Source organism: Rhea americana, unplaced genomic scaffold (assembly GCF_003343005.1).
Source record: "Rhea americana isolate MKP2758 unplaced genomic scaffold, rheAme1 scaffold_260, whole genome shotgun sequence".
Classification (NCBI taxonomy): domain Eukaryota; kingdom Metazoa; phylum Chordata; class Aves; order Rheiformes; family Rheidae; genus Rhea; species Rhea americana.
In genome coordinates, this window is record NW_028186380.1 from 684,802 (window position 1) to 701,608 (window position 16,807).

The 16,807-nt window shown below is 37.1% G+C and overlaps 1 protein-coding gene across 1 annotated transcript in view; it reads left to right on the forward strand.

Annotated features, from left to right (window-relative positions):
- Window positions 1–16,807, forward strand: part of ACSS3 (acyl-CoA synthetase short chain family member 3) — a 111,401-nt gene that overhangs the window by 66,287 nt on the left and 28,307 nt on the right. The window contains exons 9-10 of the mRNA XM_085307639.1: window positions 3,990–4,141; window positions 14,407–14,510. Coding sequence (XP_085163765.1) covers window positions 3,990–4,141; window positions 14,407–14,510 — 256 coding nt within the window. The remainder of the gene's footprint in view (window positions 1–3,989; window positions 4,142–14,406; window positions 14,511–16,807) is intronic.

Below are 16,807 nucleotides of genomic sequence, written 5' to 3' on the forward strand. Positions count from 1 at the left end.
AATTTCATTTGTAGTTTTTTGGGGGCTCTGAAATTGGTGTGCACTGTCTCGGATTTATTTTGTTTGTGTCAGTTTTTGTTTATGTSTTTGCTAAGCTGCAAACACCTGCCAAGGCATGGGAGAGGTTTGCTGCAGGCTCAGTAACCATATTTTACATATAGGCTTGATTTTTTTTTTTCTTTTTTCCTAAATGAAAATTTAAGTGTCACCTTATCCCTTATCTCCTAACCATTGTCAATAGGATTTCCTACTCTTTTCCTTAAGCTGTTTAGTTTTTTTGTGTGTTTTTTCCTAGATCTGAGAATTGCACGTGCTTTTCCAAACCAGGGCTTTTGTGGCCTGCCTATTACAAGCACTGTCAGCCTGTTGGAGTCCTACATGTACCGCTTTCCACACGTCTTAGGGTTTAGCTGTGTGTGCTCAAGACACTCCATGGTGCTCAGTTCAGGTTTTGGCACAGCCTGAGCTAATGGTCGGGGAGCAGCAGGAGTGGGTTCCTCTGCGAGGGAAAGTAAGGCAGGAGCCAAAAGTGATGGCAAGGCAGGTGGGGCTGTGCCCCTCCTGACCAGGGGCCTGTCCCCCCATACCCAAACAAGCAGAGCAAATCTGATGGTGACTACCATAGCAAAGCTGGCCCTGAGCACAGGCAGCCGAATGCCTCAGAGGGTGTTGGTGCACTTGGGGCCTGACATAGATCTTTTATGGGCTCCRGAAGTTTTCAGTTGATTAAAAACTACAGGCTATATTCTTATTGGCAGACTAACCACAGTTAGGCTTTTTTCTGTCCAAGATGATTACAAATGGTGCAACTTTGGTTACATAGTTAATGAGAAGTTTATGGGAATTTGGAAACTTTCTTATTTTGAGACCGTTTGTTTTAGTGCAAGTTAGTTACATGGAGTTAAGTACTAACTATATGGTTGCAGATCTGCAGGTATAGTGAATATTGCAGAGATGACATAAACTTGAAAGAGCAGGTTTCCTAGGGGAGAAGAGATACTGAGGTTGGAACGCTTGGATAAATTCATGAAAGCTGTGACATATAAGTGTTTAAGAGACAGTTTAAAGACAGTTTGATGAAGGAGCTTTCTTTGGTAGCTATGCATTATGTAAGAGGAAGAAGGGCATTGCCTGGTTGAAAAAGTGAATTATTTCCTTTCATCTTTGGGGAATCTGTGATAGACTAGCAGAGAGATTTTGGCAGTGGTGGCACTCCTCCATGTTTCTTTTGCTGGGAATCATTTTTTCTTTTGTTCAGTTTCTCCCTGCTTTCTTCTCGCTACCTGCTCCATCTTCAAAAAACAAAAACAACGCACTTTTCCAGATGTGCATTTTGTTTTGTTGTGCTTTTTTGCCTTTTGTAATCTTCCTGTACTGCAAAACTCCTCTTGCCAGTAGTACCTAACTACAGAACTGCAAAGTCAGTGAACTTGTCTGGCCTTGTGAGTCTCGATTCTTAAATTTGCCAAATGGTTTATCRTTGTTTTTGCCAGCTTTTCGGCATAGCTAGATGCAGAACAAGTATGAGGGAGTTAGCAGTGGGTTAAGGCAGGTGTGCGAGGGGGAAAGAGAATAATTTACGGGATCCAGTGTCAGAGGCAGTGGGCTGGTTTTTAATTTGGGATAAGGTAGGTATTTTAGTGAGACCTTAGTAAAAACACTGTCCCTTCTTCAGAAGATAGGGTAAAAAGCGCTGGAAAGTGGGAAAGCTGGGTTCAAACTTGCATAGGCCCCATCTATCCTATGTTCGCAGACTACCRTAGCCACAAGTCTGTGTTTTGAAAGACAACCTTCTCTTTTCTGTTAAGTGTCTGCTTTTGGGAAGAGTGCTCTGCTTTGAATCCTGAGTGGAATAAAGTGCCTCAGTTTCACAATCAACATCAGCAGTCTTTCTCCTCCCGTATGGCTGGTTTCCTGCTGGCTGGCTCAGGGTTGTGGCAGGAACTCTGAATCGGAGCTTCACGCTCCACTCTTGGCAGCGATCAGATGACTGCTTTCTAAGGAGTGCAATGTTTAGTTCCCAGCCAGCAGTTGCTTTCTCACTCTTTTTATTAATCTGCATATGAAAGACATTCCTTCTTCTCCTTGGCTTTGGCAGATAGCTGCATTTTGTCTCCTGAGTCCCTTCTGCTATGTWCTACCATATGCAGCAATTAATTTGCATAATATTTGGGTAGTGATGTAGGAGGAGAGGTGTTTTATACCTGCCTGTCTGTTTGCGTCTGTATGGGCAAATGCTTGGACATATATATATCCAAGGGGATGTGCAAARGTTGTGGATGGAGGTGTGTTAGAACTGTGCTGGTGGTTGTCTGAGCAACCTAATGTGCAAAAATACCTTGTTTGCTTTAAAGCAAAATTCTGGCCTTCAGATGACAGCATAGTGAGTCTAGTAGTAGTAGAACAATGAAATAGTGCTTCTCCAATGCAGTTTGTTTATATGAATTTGTGGTGTTATTTATCATCTATTATGTGAATCTGTTATATATATCTTTCATATCTGAGGACGAAAATCGCTTGCTGTTGAAGGTTGGAAACAAACTTGATTAGTGTATATTTTGATAACATTTACTGTATGCTAGTACCTTATTATTGGTATGAAAATACTGGATTTAGCAAATTCTTCAAGGTATTCTAATGCCCCTTTTCCTTTTTCATCTTGGCAATAGAAAAGAACTACACAGTTCTGTATGCTATTTTTTTCCCACTGAACCTATTAATCTATCTATTGTATTGTTTGTTTTATTGCAAATCTTTTCTGTGTTAGAGGAAAAAGTACGTATGGTTTGTTGAAAATTATCAGCACACATAAAGATTACTARTTATGAGTTATAAGGTGTGCCTGCAAGTCTTTGAATGTAATGAAAAACATGAATGTGAATGAGACTTGCTGAGAAAGACATATTCCAAATTTGCATTTACACAAGAGATAAAAGGAGACAAAAATTTGTTTTGTGACTAGCATGGTGCTGTAAAGATGGTGACATTTGCATAGTAAAACTTTCTCTGTATTTTTGATTTCTTACATGAAGCACTGACAAGTCATATTTGTGATATGAAGAGCATATGTCTCTCCCTACTTGTCTGTAGGCTCTGTCGAAGTTCATCTTCCTAATGTGGCCTTTCTAGTGAAAAGGTTATGACAATACCTGCAGAGCTGAAGCTCGTTCTCCTTTAACATCTCTTCATCATTTAAAAATAAACCTATTTGGAGCAGTTTGTTCACTGTAGTAATTACATACAATAAGATTGTAATTATATGATCTTGTACCAGCTGCTTTTCATATTTGCAGCACAGCAGATTATTTTTGATTATTTTTGTTATTATTACTTGCCATTGGATGATTTGTCACATCTAATTACTTCAGTTTATAGTTCTTCTGTATATGCTGAATATTCCCTGTAGCTCAAGACAATGTTTAGTTTTTAAGGTAGTAGTAGTATGATAGCTCACTAAAACAGAAAAGGGCTTTGGCTTCTCTCCAGTCTTTATGTACTGTAATGGCACAAAGGTGCCAAGAAGCCACTTGTAAGCAGCTAGCTGGGAATTTTTCTAGAACTGGGAGAAAATCTCCAGGTAACAGAGAGGTGGCATTATCTGTAGGCCTGTGCACAGGGTAGATAGCTGATGTGCTGCTGTGTCAAGAAGATCCTAGATCAGCAGGCTTTGAATGTTCTTCAGCGTTTTATGATAAAAGTACACACAGCCCCCTCTACTCTTTGTGTCTCTTTCCATATGCCTGTCTGTTTATCCTATTTTCAGTAGCAGTTAGTCTGTGCTGTGTTCATTAGAGAGTTTGTGCCCAAAGCATGTGAATTGATTTCTGTAACAAGTAAATACACTCAAAGTACCAAAAGCTTCTTTAAAGTCTTACCTGAAATTACTTCTGTTGCTGTGCTTCTGCTACTGTTACTTGTTCAAGTCTTAAACTGTCAAGGAATTATGAAGCATTTTTATCCTGTGACRTTTTAAATTACTATCTCCGTAGGGGAAGCCTGTGGGAACGCCAGATGCTGGTGCCTATTTCCGTGTGCTAGCAGAGCATGAAGTAGCTGCCGCCTTTACTTCACCAACCGCAATTAGAGCAATCCGTCAGCAAGACCCTGAGGCAGCTTTGGGAAAGCAGTACTCTCTGACAAGGTGAASTAAGGATACACTGGAAGTAGTTTCTAACAGAAATAGACTGGATGAACTAAGAATAGCGAAGTATCTGGGGTTTTGCCCACAGCTGTATAGCAGAATACAAAAGAATCCTTGAGAATTTAGGTGCATTTGTATTTGTTTGTAAACTTACATTGATAGTTTGGAGGAGATGCAGACTGTTAAGAAGATTACGACCCTAAAATTAAGAATTTTTAATGAGTTAGAATTGCTTGTTCAACCTTTACTGCACTGYACTGTGCTACAATACAGTCTTGGATTACATGATCCTGTACTGTTTTTCCACTTGATCTCCCGTTTCACTGTGTGCACAGAATCTTCAGTGTTTCTTTAATCCGCAGTAGTTTTGTTTATCTCTGTTGTTCAGTTTTTGACCCCATAACTTAGTTACTGCTCATGATTTATTCAAATCGTGCTCTGAAGACAAAACTATTTGCTATTTCATTCTGTTTTTAAGGTCTTTATCACTATACTATATACATGATTCAAAAACATTGCTGAGTTCATCCTCATAAATCCCCTGTGAGATGAGAGAATGGTATTATCTGTATTTTACAGATGGGAAGCCAAGGCACATAGAGATTAAGGTCAAAGTCTTCTATTAATTTTGAATACCCGGTCTGAGCCACTTAAGCACCAGTATTTCAGAGTTCTTAGAGTTATATAGCACTTTATATGGTTAAGATGCATCTCTTGGTGACTTCAGTTGCATCTGCGAGTGTTTTATATTTCTACAAATCAAGCTTCAGAATTCCATCTCTGGAATTTTGGGCTTGAATAATTTGTTCAACATCAAGCAAGGACTGTGTTAGACTGTAGGCAGTATTCAGTCATAAGATCATCTTTTATCACAGTTGTCCAAAGAGAAAGGGAAGATGCAAAGCCATATAGCTTAATTGGGCCTCAATTTTCTTAATTGCTCAGGGAAGTTTTTTCATCAAGAAGCAGGATATATTCATGGGTGTTCACTGCAAGTTCTTCATTAATTTCTTCCATCTRTTTTGAGTGCTATCATCAATCCTTCTCCCTCCTTGAAATGGAAGACAAGCCCATTTGAGACTCTAAAGCACTACTCTTCTATGATGTTTAGTGACAAGGAAGCTATTCACTGGTGTATCAGATGCTAGAAAACATTTTCTGGGAAATTACTAAAATCACTTAGTTCATTGTTAGCATATTCACATATTGGAAAATCTTAAAACAAACACTACSTGTTCTGTAAGTTGCCTTATTTTCTAGCCAAAGGATAATTCCTGATAAGTAAGAATTTCCTAACTGATATAATTTCCGTTAGACGTAAAAAAGTATTTCATCACTCCTATTCAGTGCCTAATTAATGAGTTTTTCCATATTTGTATAAATATGGTTGCCTCTTAAGTCATTCATCTTTGGGTAGAGTCATTCCCTAGTACTTGACATTTCTTTGCTACATCTAGTGCAGAATTCAGTATCTAGCAACCCCCCCCGTGATACTTCTCTGGCCATCAGTATGGTACACTGAGTCTTACATTCCTCAAAAATCTCATATTTGGAATCTTAATTCATCTTTTAAATGACTTAAATTTCATGAACTGGTTAGGATCTGTTTTTCCATTTTTCCAAACGATTGGCAACATTGGGCCACAATTTAACATATTAAATTAAGATATAAGTAATACGTAAGTATTTCATGTTCCATAACCTAGTTGGCTCTGTTGATTAATTGCAACTGTTCTGCCATTTTTTATCAAGGGAATCTATAGATACTAGCTTGTTTATCTGATACAATTCCTTAGTGTAACAGCTTAATGAAATTTCTACTAGTTTAAGTTCAAATCTGCAAGCAAAGGCCTGGAATGAGATGGGAGATYTGTCATGTTTCTTACTATCTGCCCTGCCTTTAGCCTGGAAATATCTGTTGCAGTGAACTTTTCAAATGCTAAGCCTCATATTTGTCATCGAATAATAGCCCTATCAAAATAGAAGTGACCTTCAAAATAAAAATTGCAATTGTTCCAAAGGTGTTAGAACAGCCCGAAAGTTTACTCTCAGTCATAAATGGTATACTAGTCCATATATGGGTAAAGGATGAAACCTCTACGTGGTTATGACATTACCCTCCAAAGACGCATGTATAGTAGGCTCCTTTCATTTCCTTCCATCTTCCTCGACTAAATGAAGAAACTGTGAARTGACAGTGGCCCTTCCTTCTTCCTGTTCAGATAAAGCCTGTACTGTACTGTGAGAACAGGGCTGTGAGAAACAGATTCCTCTGCTTCGTCATTTGCTGACCTGGTCTGTGGTAAATGAAACAAACAAGGAACTCCTAATTGCACAGTTCTCTCATCTCCGAGCAGGTCTGAGAATGTATGGAGGTCAAGGACACAGTGGTTGTTGAACAGWCTAAGGATTGTTTGGGCTAAATGTCATGTTTGGCTGGTCACTGTAGCATTAAATATTATCATGTGATACTTTAGAAGAAAGCCTGTGCTGGAGGCTTCACAGGTACTACTAATTATGGCAATTCCAAATGTTCTCAAATGGAACTTTAGTCACATTCTTTAAAGAAGTATATTCTTTGGGTTCAGATCTGGATATCTGAAAAGCATTCTGTCATGTGAAGTCAAGTTGGTGCTCGTATGGTTGGCCRTATTTTTAGATCCATCATACGTATCTTTGCAGCTTGGGCTAAGGGATATGTGACAAGTGATATGGCTGCACTCAGTATGGATCAGGACTAGAATTCATTTGATCTGTCATTAAGTTTCACCAGATATTTTGTGGACAGCAGAGGAATAGCCTCTCCTTATGTATTCATCAGTTGTTTTCAACTTTACTTCGTGTTCTAGCTTCTATTTCCAATCTCTTTGGCTAAATAATCTTTGCTGGTTTTCTAGTCACACTATGCTTGTTATCTCAAACATCTCCTTGCCTTTTCCTCCCAATTTAGCTTTTTCCTCAAGTTTAACTTGATATCCAAGGCACCAGTAGGAAGAATTACTGGTTGCACCTATACTCCAAAAGTGCCCCTGAAAGCCAAAACTGGTATTATCTTCCTGTAGGAGCATCATTGATGCCAGTTCTGGACAGAAATTCCTTGATTCTGAAAGGAAACACTGAGTCCATCCAGGAACTAAGGGAGGGGAGTGTCTAACCCTGTGATAATGGATAGGTCCCACGTCTCCAGCTCTTTTATCTGTCTTTAACGATAATGTTGGACAAAATAAGTAGTTGAAGTTGAATCTAGAAGCACTTTGATGTTGCCTGGTTGTTGTCASGTGGGATTGGTAGGCCACCTAAACTTGCATTTAAGGACATACTACCTTAAAGAGACAGTATAGAAGTTGGATATACTTTGTGTTCGTAAAACTTGTTCAGTAGGTATAGCTGAAGTGTAGGAGGCAAAGTACCTTGCTCTCAGTTCTGGTCCTGAGGTCTGCTCTGCCTCTGAAAGTATGTAGAAGCAGAAATTACAGAGGGAATCTGAGACTGCTAATATAGTCCTTGTCTTAGTATGTGCACAAGTGCAAATTTTTATTTTTGTAACTCATCCAGGGTTTTATTGGACATTATTGGAGTCAGTAGAAGACCACTTGGGTAACAAAGGCCAATCTCTGTCAGATTTTGTCATTTCTTCTCTTTTTGTAGTATTTTGTTAGAAATGACTGAATATTCTGGTTGAAAAATTTTCCTATGAATTAAGAAATAAAAGTGACAACTGTATTTTGAAGGAGGTCTTACAATGAGAAGAACTGACAGTCTTAATTTTTTTGTTCTGACAAAGTCTCTCTCCAGATTGTGAATATAAATGATACATTTTTATAAAAGTACATAAATTGCATTAATGCATTTTTCTTTAAAATTTTGATCATGTAAAAGGAGTATAGAATTGATATCATCTTGAAGTTTTGTCTTTTGTTATTTCTCAGCAACCTGAATATTGAGCTCAAGTTTACTTAGCATGTAAGAAGGCAGAAGCGAAAAAGATTTAGTATTATCACTTAATAAAAATATCTTAGGCTTTGATAGATGAGGTATTCCTTTTGACTTGGAACATAATAAAAATTGCACCATTAGAAATAAGCAAATTATTCTGTTGATAAATGATCTGGAAGAAAATCTTTTAACCTGAACTCAAAGTTTCACTAGCAAATTTTCGGGAGTGCCAAAAARGAATACTTAGTTGCACATCTTTTCCTGATCAGATATTTCTGCAATGTCTCAGATGCAATGCCTTCAGGAGAGAAGCATCCAGAAACAAACACTGCAATCTCAATTAGAAGGTGAAAATCACATAGACTGGAGAAGACACTGGCTTCCAGTTGTTGATAGTGTGCTGCAGTTCTTGTTACAGCTCATTCATACTGACTGGAGGCTGTTGTAGCAAACTATGTTAAGTGTTTTGGAGCCTTAGAATAATTGATTTGTCTACCTAGTAGCTTGGAATTGAAGTTTAAGACTGCAACACAATCCCTATGACACACAACTGTGTGCAAAGAATAGTGTATACACGTAATACATATTATTGTGCTTACTCTAGAAAGAAATACGGGACTACATTAAAAATGCACAGGAATAACGAGTATGAACTAGATTAGTAACTTCTATTTTCTGTCCCATCACATCGAAATAAGAGGACATGAAATTAAAGTAGCAAATTCAAAACTGCTAGAAAGAAACTGCAGGAAGTCCAGCCCAACTCCGCCCYGGTTGCATAACTGGGCTATGATACTGCRCACRCATGCAGACTTATTTTGGGGGCCGTATTGACTTTGGGGGTCGCTATTTCATTACTCTTCAACTTCTGACCTTCGTGTTGACTGCTTCTCATGGTTATTCTGTGGCTGGAAGCCACAGAATCTATATGTAACCAACCGCTGCTCTTTCTCACAGATTTCCAAGACCTTCTTAGTTACTTACTTGTATTCCGCTTAACACAGCGGTGTTGTTCTAGACACCAAAAGGTTACAACACGGACCATTCTCACCAAGTATTAGGTAGTACGGATACATCCCCTGCTCTGTGCTGCTGTAGATCATTTCTGACCATCCCTGCTGGAATCTTGAGCAGAGTTCACCAAGATCCTTTGTGGAGCTCCCCTTTGCCCACAGGATGAGAGTGATCTGCTGCTGCTAGTGTGTGCTCTGTCTCTCTGACTCTGTCACACAATCCTCTAATGCTTGGATCCTCTTGAGCAAGGTCAAATTAATTCAGGGAGGAGAACAAGCAAAGCAACCAATGGGAGAAAATTATATGATCTCAAAACATTCAAGAATATTTTGCATGTTCTAATATCTGCAGTTTCTAGCTGAATTAAGAATTAATATGAATTCTTTATTTGCAGTTTATATTAAGAAGTACAAGTGAATTTTCCTCATTGTTATTTCAGGAAAAAATGGCTTATTTAGCCTGGTGCAGACACAGCTTTTCTTTGTCAGGAAAAGCTGATTTGTGCATTCTAGAATGAAAAACAGTTTTATGTTCATTTAGTCCAGAAGAGTGTAGCTCAGATTATTACACCCTGCTTTTAGGCAATGGTTTGGAAATGTCATTTCATTTGTATTTGGAGTGACATCAAAGTGTACATGCTGTACTGAACTTCTTAGATTGTGTTGAGGACCCTAGGGACCTTGATCTGTCCCCTGCATTAGGGGGGCACCTCAAGTCCACTCCCTTGGCCTCTTAAATAGGACCTAAAAGCTTGATTGCACTGAATTTAATGTTAGGATTGTAGATTTCTGGAATAACAGCTTAGAATATATTCAACAGAGAAGTTTTAAGATCCTTCTTCTCTGTTACTATGTTTCAATAATAGATGATTGCAATAATAGATACATTGACATATTGTAAAGTTTTAAGTGGAATGTTAAAAAAATTTCACAGTGGACTTTTTATAACCATGCTGAAATTGTCATGTCTCTGTTTATACAGCTTGGTAGAAGAAAATAATTCTTCTGGATTCTTTTTGATGATTTAGTGTTGTAAGTTTGCCTAAGAGCTAGTCCCTGTCCTTCACACAACATAGGATTGCTCTTTAGCCTTAGACATAGTCTGCAAACACATCCCTGCTGTGGATGGACATATGTTACATGACTTGAAACTGGAGTATTTAAGAACTCTGTAGTGCCTTCGAAAGGTATACTTGTTTCTTGCCTTCCCTCCACCATGAGAARATGGAGTTAGCAGTGCTCATCTCCGTTTCATGTGTTAGCTATTCTGATCTGACACAGAAATGATAGAGTTTGAGATGTCAGCTTTAAGCAAGTTACTCCCTATTACGTGTTTCTTCCAGAAATTATTTTTACCTTTCAGAAGTAAAATTATTTTTACCTTTTAGAATTCTGTTTTCCAGTCCATAATCATGGTGACTCCAGTCCTTCAAAGGTGAATGTTACTTTCTAGTTGCTGGGCATCTTTCCCATCTAGTTCAAGAAGGCTTGGAATGGACTCTTTCTTAGAGTATTAAAAGGAGAGTTGATTGAAGATCCATTCTGAATTTAAGATAGTGGAATTTTTGTCTACGTGTTCAAATTCAACATGGTAGCATTTTCCAAAATATTTTGTAAGTGAACTGGCTTATAACTCTAGATGTGCAATAAGTAAATCTTACAGCAAAGATACTGTAACTRCCTCTATTGTTATTACTTCTGCTTAGTTCATAGATAAGACTGTTCTCAGGTTATTATGTTTAGCCAGTGCAGGTTCCCCACCTTGCTGATACTGCTTGTAGATGTTTCTTTGCCTTTGCTCTAGCTATAGATCAATAAAAGGATCTAAAATATAATAAACTTTTCAGTATCTCTCATCAAATTTTTGACCACCAGGCCAAACACTGCAGTAAAAAAAAGCTGCTTTTCAATTTTAGGATACATGGCTTATGCACTACATGAGAGTTCATTGCATATTTTACTAATGTTGTATTCATGTACCTTTACTGTGCATACTCTCCTGCCTTGCCTCTGTACAGTTAGTGGGTTGTTAGTGCTCAGGYTTTGAGAGGCTGCCTTTTATGGTAGCAGGAACTGCCTGTCATCTGGAGAAGAATGGGGTGAAAATACTGCATATATCCTTTTTGGCTTGGGCAGCCTTGCTCTGAGAAATCTGTAATCTCCAAATGATAAGCCTTTGAAATGGAGAGATTAATCTCCAGGCTTCTTCATAGGGGTGTTCCCAGTTCTGTAGTTGAATGGGCAGATCTGTGCATTTCCATCACTAGTTTCTGACACCTGTGGGTTAACAGCTCTATCTTCTATCATAATTTCCTAAATTGTTTTCTGAATTTCATCTTTATGAGAAGATTAATCTAGTTTTCTTTATGAATGCCATGCTTCTGAAATGAAACTTATTTCATGCCCTCGGCATCTAAGAATGCCTTTGTTAGCCAGAAATATACAGTTTTTTGGAAATCAACAGTTGTGTCCATTGCTGAGGGACAGGAGTCCAGTCCTTTGTACAGCAACTGTCTTCAGACTTAATGGACTGTGACAAGACTTAAAGTGAACTAAAATGTTGTTGAAATTGATCTGGCTGTGGTAGAGCATGCTGTGATTGTAACAAAGAGGTATTTCAGAGGAATATTTTTAATCCCAGRGTCTATTGCTGGGCGACCTGAAGCTCTGTTTGTATCTTAATTAGACATTATTTCATCTCAGAAGCCTTGAGGATTGATGCAGTACTTGGCAGAAACATTCTGCCTGCATGACAGAGTATTTATGAAATGTTTAGTCACTAGCAGAACAAGAATACCTGTGGCCTGTCACTCAAAGAAGAAAAAAAGAGGTTGTTTACTGGTAAACAGAGTTTTCCAGATATGGAGGCTGAATATATGTTTCCTTCTCACTTTTCCTCTCCCCTCAGTCCTTTGAGGTTTTAAATTGCCTYTCTGAATTCAATGACCGTGCTGCCTTCTCTATGTCATATGATGAATATGGAGGGTTTGGGAGAAGGAAGGCTTGGGCACACCCTCTGGATACTACAGAAGGGAAGCAGGTTCTTTGGTCTACAGTGATGTGCATCTTAACTATACGTTTAGAATTCAAATTATTCTTTGTGACAGGATTGCCACTATTGGTTAAAAATAGACATTGATGTGACTTATTGTGATGTGTTTTAGAATTTGTGCTGGTCTTTCTAGGAAGGAGGTGTAGTTTTCCATTGTGATTTTTTTTTAAGTATAGGTTCTTATCAATAAAAATAACAAAAGATTTTATGTCTTAAATTTCCCTCACTATTAAATTTTATTTCCCAAATGATAACTTTCTGTTTTAAAATTTTGCTTAAATAGAAACATGTTTATATGTACAGCAAAATAAGAATGTCCCAAACTTTCCTTTTTCTGAGATGGAAGAMCATCCCTCCCAAGTTATAGTGAAGTAACTTAATCCCTGTGTCTATAACTATCTTTTTAAACAATAACTTAACAAAATCTCTATGTTGTAGCTTAGTCATGTTGTTTGTTGTTGTTGTAGGATCTTGGTTTTTGTTTTGCTTAGTTTGCCTTACTATATTGTAAAAAATGAGCCTTATCCTATTTGGAGTCTTTCAGGTAAATTACTCTCAAATTGCCTCTTGGTCTTTGTGCACTATAGAAGCCTAGAGAACTCATTCAGAGTAGACATTTTTCTGGTAACAAGAGCCRAGAGATGAATGCCATACTTTGTTACCCATAGGAACTATGCTATGCTATGCTAACACAGTTCCTAAAGGTAGTGACGCAGTTTTGAGTATCAATCCAGTGGTGCATCTAGGCACAATAGGCCATTTGTTTTTATCTGTGCTTAGTGAATCTGAGCTCAAAGTTCTCAGTTCCTACTTGAAAAGGATTGCTCRTTTCTTTATTGGAAGTGTGTGGGCAAGATCGTAAATGATTCCTKTCTTAAGTACCTTCTTATTTGGTGAGGATGTCTGACTTGTGTCATGAGTATCCATGAGTTTATATGCAGTGTAACGGGGTTTAAGTTGCTCCTTAGAAAATCGGAAGTGCAAAAAATCTGCTACAGACATGAGCAAAGGTACTGTGCAAGTGTTAGAAAGATCAGAACCTTAGCAGCATGCAGTAATGTAAATAAGGTCTGGATTCTAAATACTGCTAATAATATTTAAGAATGCTGCAGTTGACATAAAAGACCTTATCATGCTAAACAGATTGTAAACTTTAATGGAGGATGATAAAGTGTGACAAAACATCTGATGGAAGTTGATGAAGTTAAAGACTGTGTGTGGGTTTAATACCCAGTTATATAGCACTATGTAATTTAATGGTACAAAAATCCAGATCGCATCTCTCAGTACTGCCAGAAATTGCATCTTTTTCTGCCAAAACTAGCTGGAGAATATCCAGTCAAATGAGCTGAATTTGAGTGGTATTGTCAGGGAACTATAGTTGCTAAGTGCTATTATCAACGTTATCTAATAGGATTACATGGAAATAGAAATGATTTATAATCTCTCAGAATATAAAATATTCAAAATATTTTCAGCTGTTGTTTGTATGTTTTCTCTTGGTTTTGCCTGAAATGTATAGATTGCACTAAGACGCTTCACTCTATGGGTTTTATTTCTGAGAGGATTTAGAAGCTTTGCTTTTATATTTATTTACACACACACACACACACACACACACACACACACCCCTGTATATGTGTATGTATATATCTGTATTTATGTATGAGTTCATACAGCCTCACTCTACTTACGAAAATGGCTTTAACCCTCATTGGTTGTCCGCAAATCTCATTTCCAAACATCTACAGAAAGATAACTAAAAATTTGAAAAATACTAACATTAGTTTAAGGGCAAGGTTATTAACAACTTCTGACTAAGTTATGCTGCAGGTATTTCCATAAGAAGTTTTTTTTATTTGTTTTTTTCTTTAACTTTCTTTTTTTTTTTCTCCTGATTCCTCTTCTGATATTTGATACTTATACTTTGCTTACCTGATGTTCCAGTTCTTTTGTACAACAATTTCGTGTAACTATTTTTTACTTCTATTGGCAATTTCATGCTTCAGGTCTCCCAAGGTCTTTGTCTTCTGAAAAGAAAGCTTCTTTTACATGAGACATCAAGAAGCCTAAATCAATATTGCTAGGATTTTAACTGTTACTCAGTAGGGTGGAAAAGTACAAGGAGTAAGAGTCCTTCCACACCTTTTTTCCTCTCTCTCATCTGGGACACAAACCGAAATGTTTCTTGAATTTACTTTCGCATGCCATTTTCCTTTCCCAATCCAGATCAAGATGTATACTTTTTTTGTTTTTATTTAAAGGTTCAGAACATTATTTGTAGCTGGTGAGCATTGTGATGTGGACACACTAGAATGGTCAAAAAAAGTCTTCAGGGTGCCTGTTTTAGACCACTGGTGGCAAACTGGTGAGTATTTTAAAATATGTTTGTGAAATAGGGTAAAATGGAGATATTTTCAGACTCCTGGCTTGAGTCTGAAGGTAGTAATGGTATGTTTTTCGGTAAGTATGAACTTTGATTAAATAGGCAGGACCAAATGTGAGAATAAAAATTCAAGCAAGAAGAATTTTTTTTTGAAAGTGGCTTAAAAAGTGACTAAAAGATATATTTAAAACACAGCATTTTTAAAAGTTACGTAGAAAAAAACAAAAYGGTATTTTCTGATGCTTGTGTTAAAAATCATCATTATTATAATTTCTGTATTTTTGTAATTTTGTAATTTGTTATTGTATTTGACTACTTCATCACATCAAATTTGATATTTAGAGAAGCTTTCAGAAGCTTTGAGTTATGTTTTGTGTAATTAAAAACAAACAGTCTGCAGCATGGGATAGACCTCTTGGTTTTTAATATTGTTATGTGTGGACCTCAGCCAATTTCCRTTAATAATCTTTAAATGCCTTCCATTTATTTAACTGGAGGAGGARTAAATACTTAGGTCACAATGGAGGAATCAAAGTACCAATATATGCATAATTCTTTGTGTCAAAAATCCTATCTGAATTTAGTATGAAAGTATGATCAAATGCATCTCCTTGCATCTACCAATCAGTTGATAGATACAGGAGACCGTACCTTTATTCTGTCCACCTCTCTCTGATCTCAAAGTCTGTAGGCAAGAATAGGCCTCAGTGATGCAGAGTGAACAGTTAGTTTAACTGAAAAAGCTTAGATCAGATAATTTATTTGTCTGCATACTGAACTGTCAATAACCAATATTACTGTGTGTAATTCTGTGTGAGTTTATGCCTGTCTGTCTATATGGGTGCAGATATACATGTAGTGGTCTATAGTTTATAGTTTTCCTGCATCCCTCTCAAAGCAGGACTATCGTCAACAATGATGGCTTTATGTAGCCGAGTCTGGAAATCTTCTGATGATTCCACAACCTTCTTGAGTAACCTGTTCCAGTGCTGCGTGGCCCTCCTAGAACAAGAATTTTTCCTAATGTGCAGTCTGAACTTCCCAAGTTGCAGTTTTTGGACCTTGTCTCTTGTTGGTCATATACCACAACCAAGAAGAGTCAGGCCATTTTTGTGACTGTTCATTTTTATAAGCTAGTGGCAGATTCAGATGCACTTTTCAGTAATGGAGATAGCTCCTCTTCRTGATGAATAAGCATGGAGAAGGTAGGATTTGATAATATGCTGTTTAATTCTTTAGGAAGCAAAATGAAGATGTAATAAATGTGGGAGAGAAAGGCAAGAAAGGACCTTGTATTAGGTCACAGCTATAAGATGCTGAATGTAGAATATCTTGATTTTATAACTTCATATTAGAAATATTTGTRGTTAGTGAATGATGATAGAATAGAGGACCCTAAGATTCAGAAAAAAAGAAGTTTTTCAACTATTTCTAAAATAAAAAATCACAGCTAAAACCACAAAAAAGACCTCTAGCCACATTTAACAAGACAATTTGAGACAATAAGTTATTTTATGACATGTAATGTATAGCTGATAAGTTCTTTAAGTGAATTTTTAATAACCAGTTCTAGTTCAAGATAACAAAATTAGTGTATTTTAGGAAATACTTTTTATTGTAATAATAAATTTTTATCTGAGGTTCTAAATTGCTGTTTTGTTGTACCCAAGATTCAAAGCTACAGATTTACTTCTATGTATGAAAATAATTCTGACCTTTGATATGTGGCAAACTGTTACTTGTTCCCAGATTTGATATTTGTGTGTATTCTTTCAAAGCAGGAGGCTTGTAGAACTGTGAAAAATGGTGGCATTTTAATTTACCTGAATACTGTAGGTCTTACTTGTGCTATTCTGTCTTAGTCATTGCCTCWTTCAGATGAGGCTAAAACAATAGATGAGGGAAGGAAATACAGTATCAGAGTAAATTAGTATTTCTTGTTTGGTGGGGTAATGTATGGCCTTATTTATTACTGAGAAAAAAGGAAGGAACAGATTGACCTTGTAGAGCTGAGGAACAACTGAGGAACAACTGAGTTATTATTTAGAGGCAGAGATGAGTATGAGTGAAGGGAAACAAAAGGCTGCCAAGAAAAAGGATAATGCAAAAAGAGAACAGGGAATGCAAAGAGAACAGGGAGTAAGATATCTCCAGAGCTTTTAGCCTCTTTGCTTACATTGAAACTAGAAATTAATTTGTGTGGACAAAGGAATGTATGTAGGATTTTTTTCCCTCATTTTGTCTTTGGCAGATTTATAAAGTATATGCAATCACTGTGA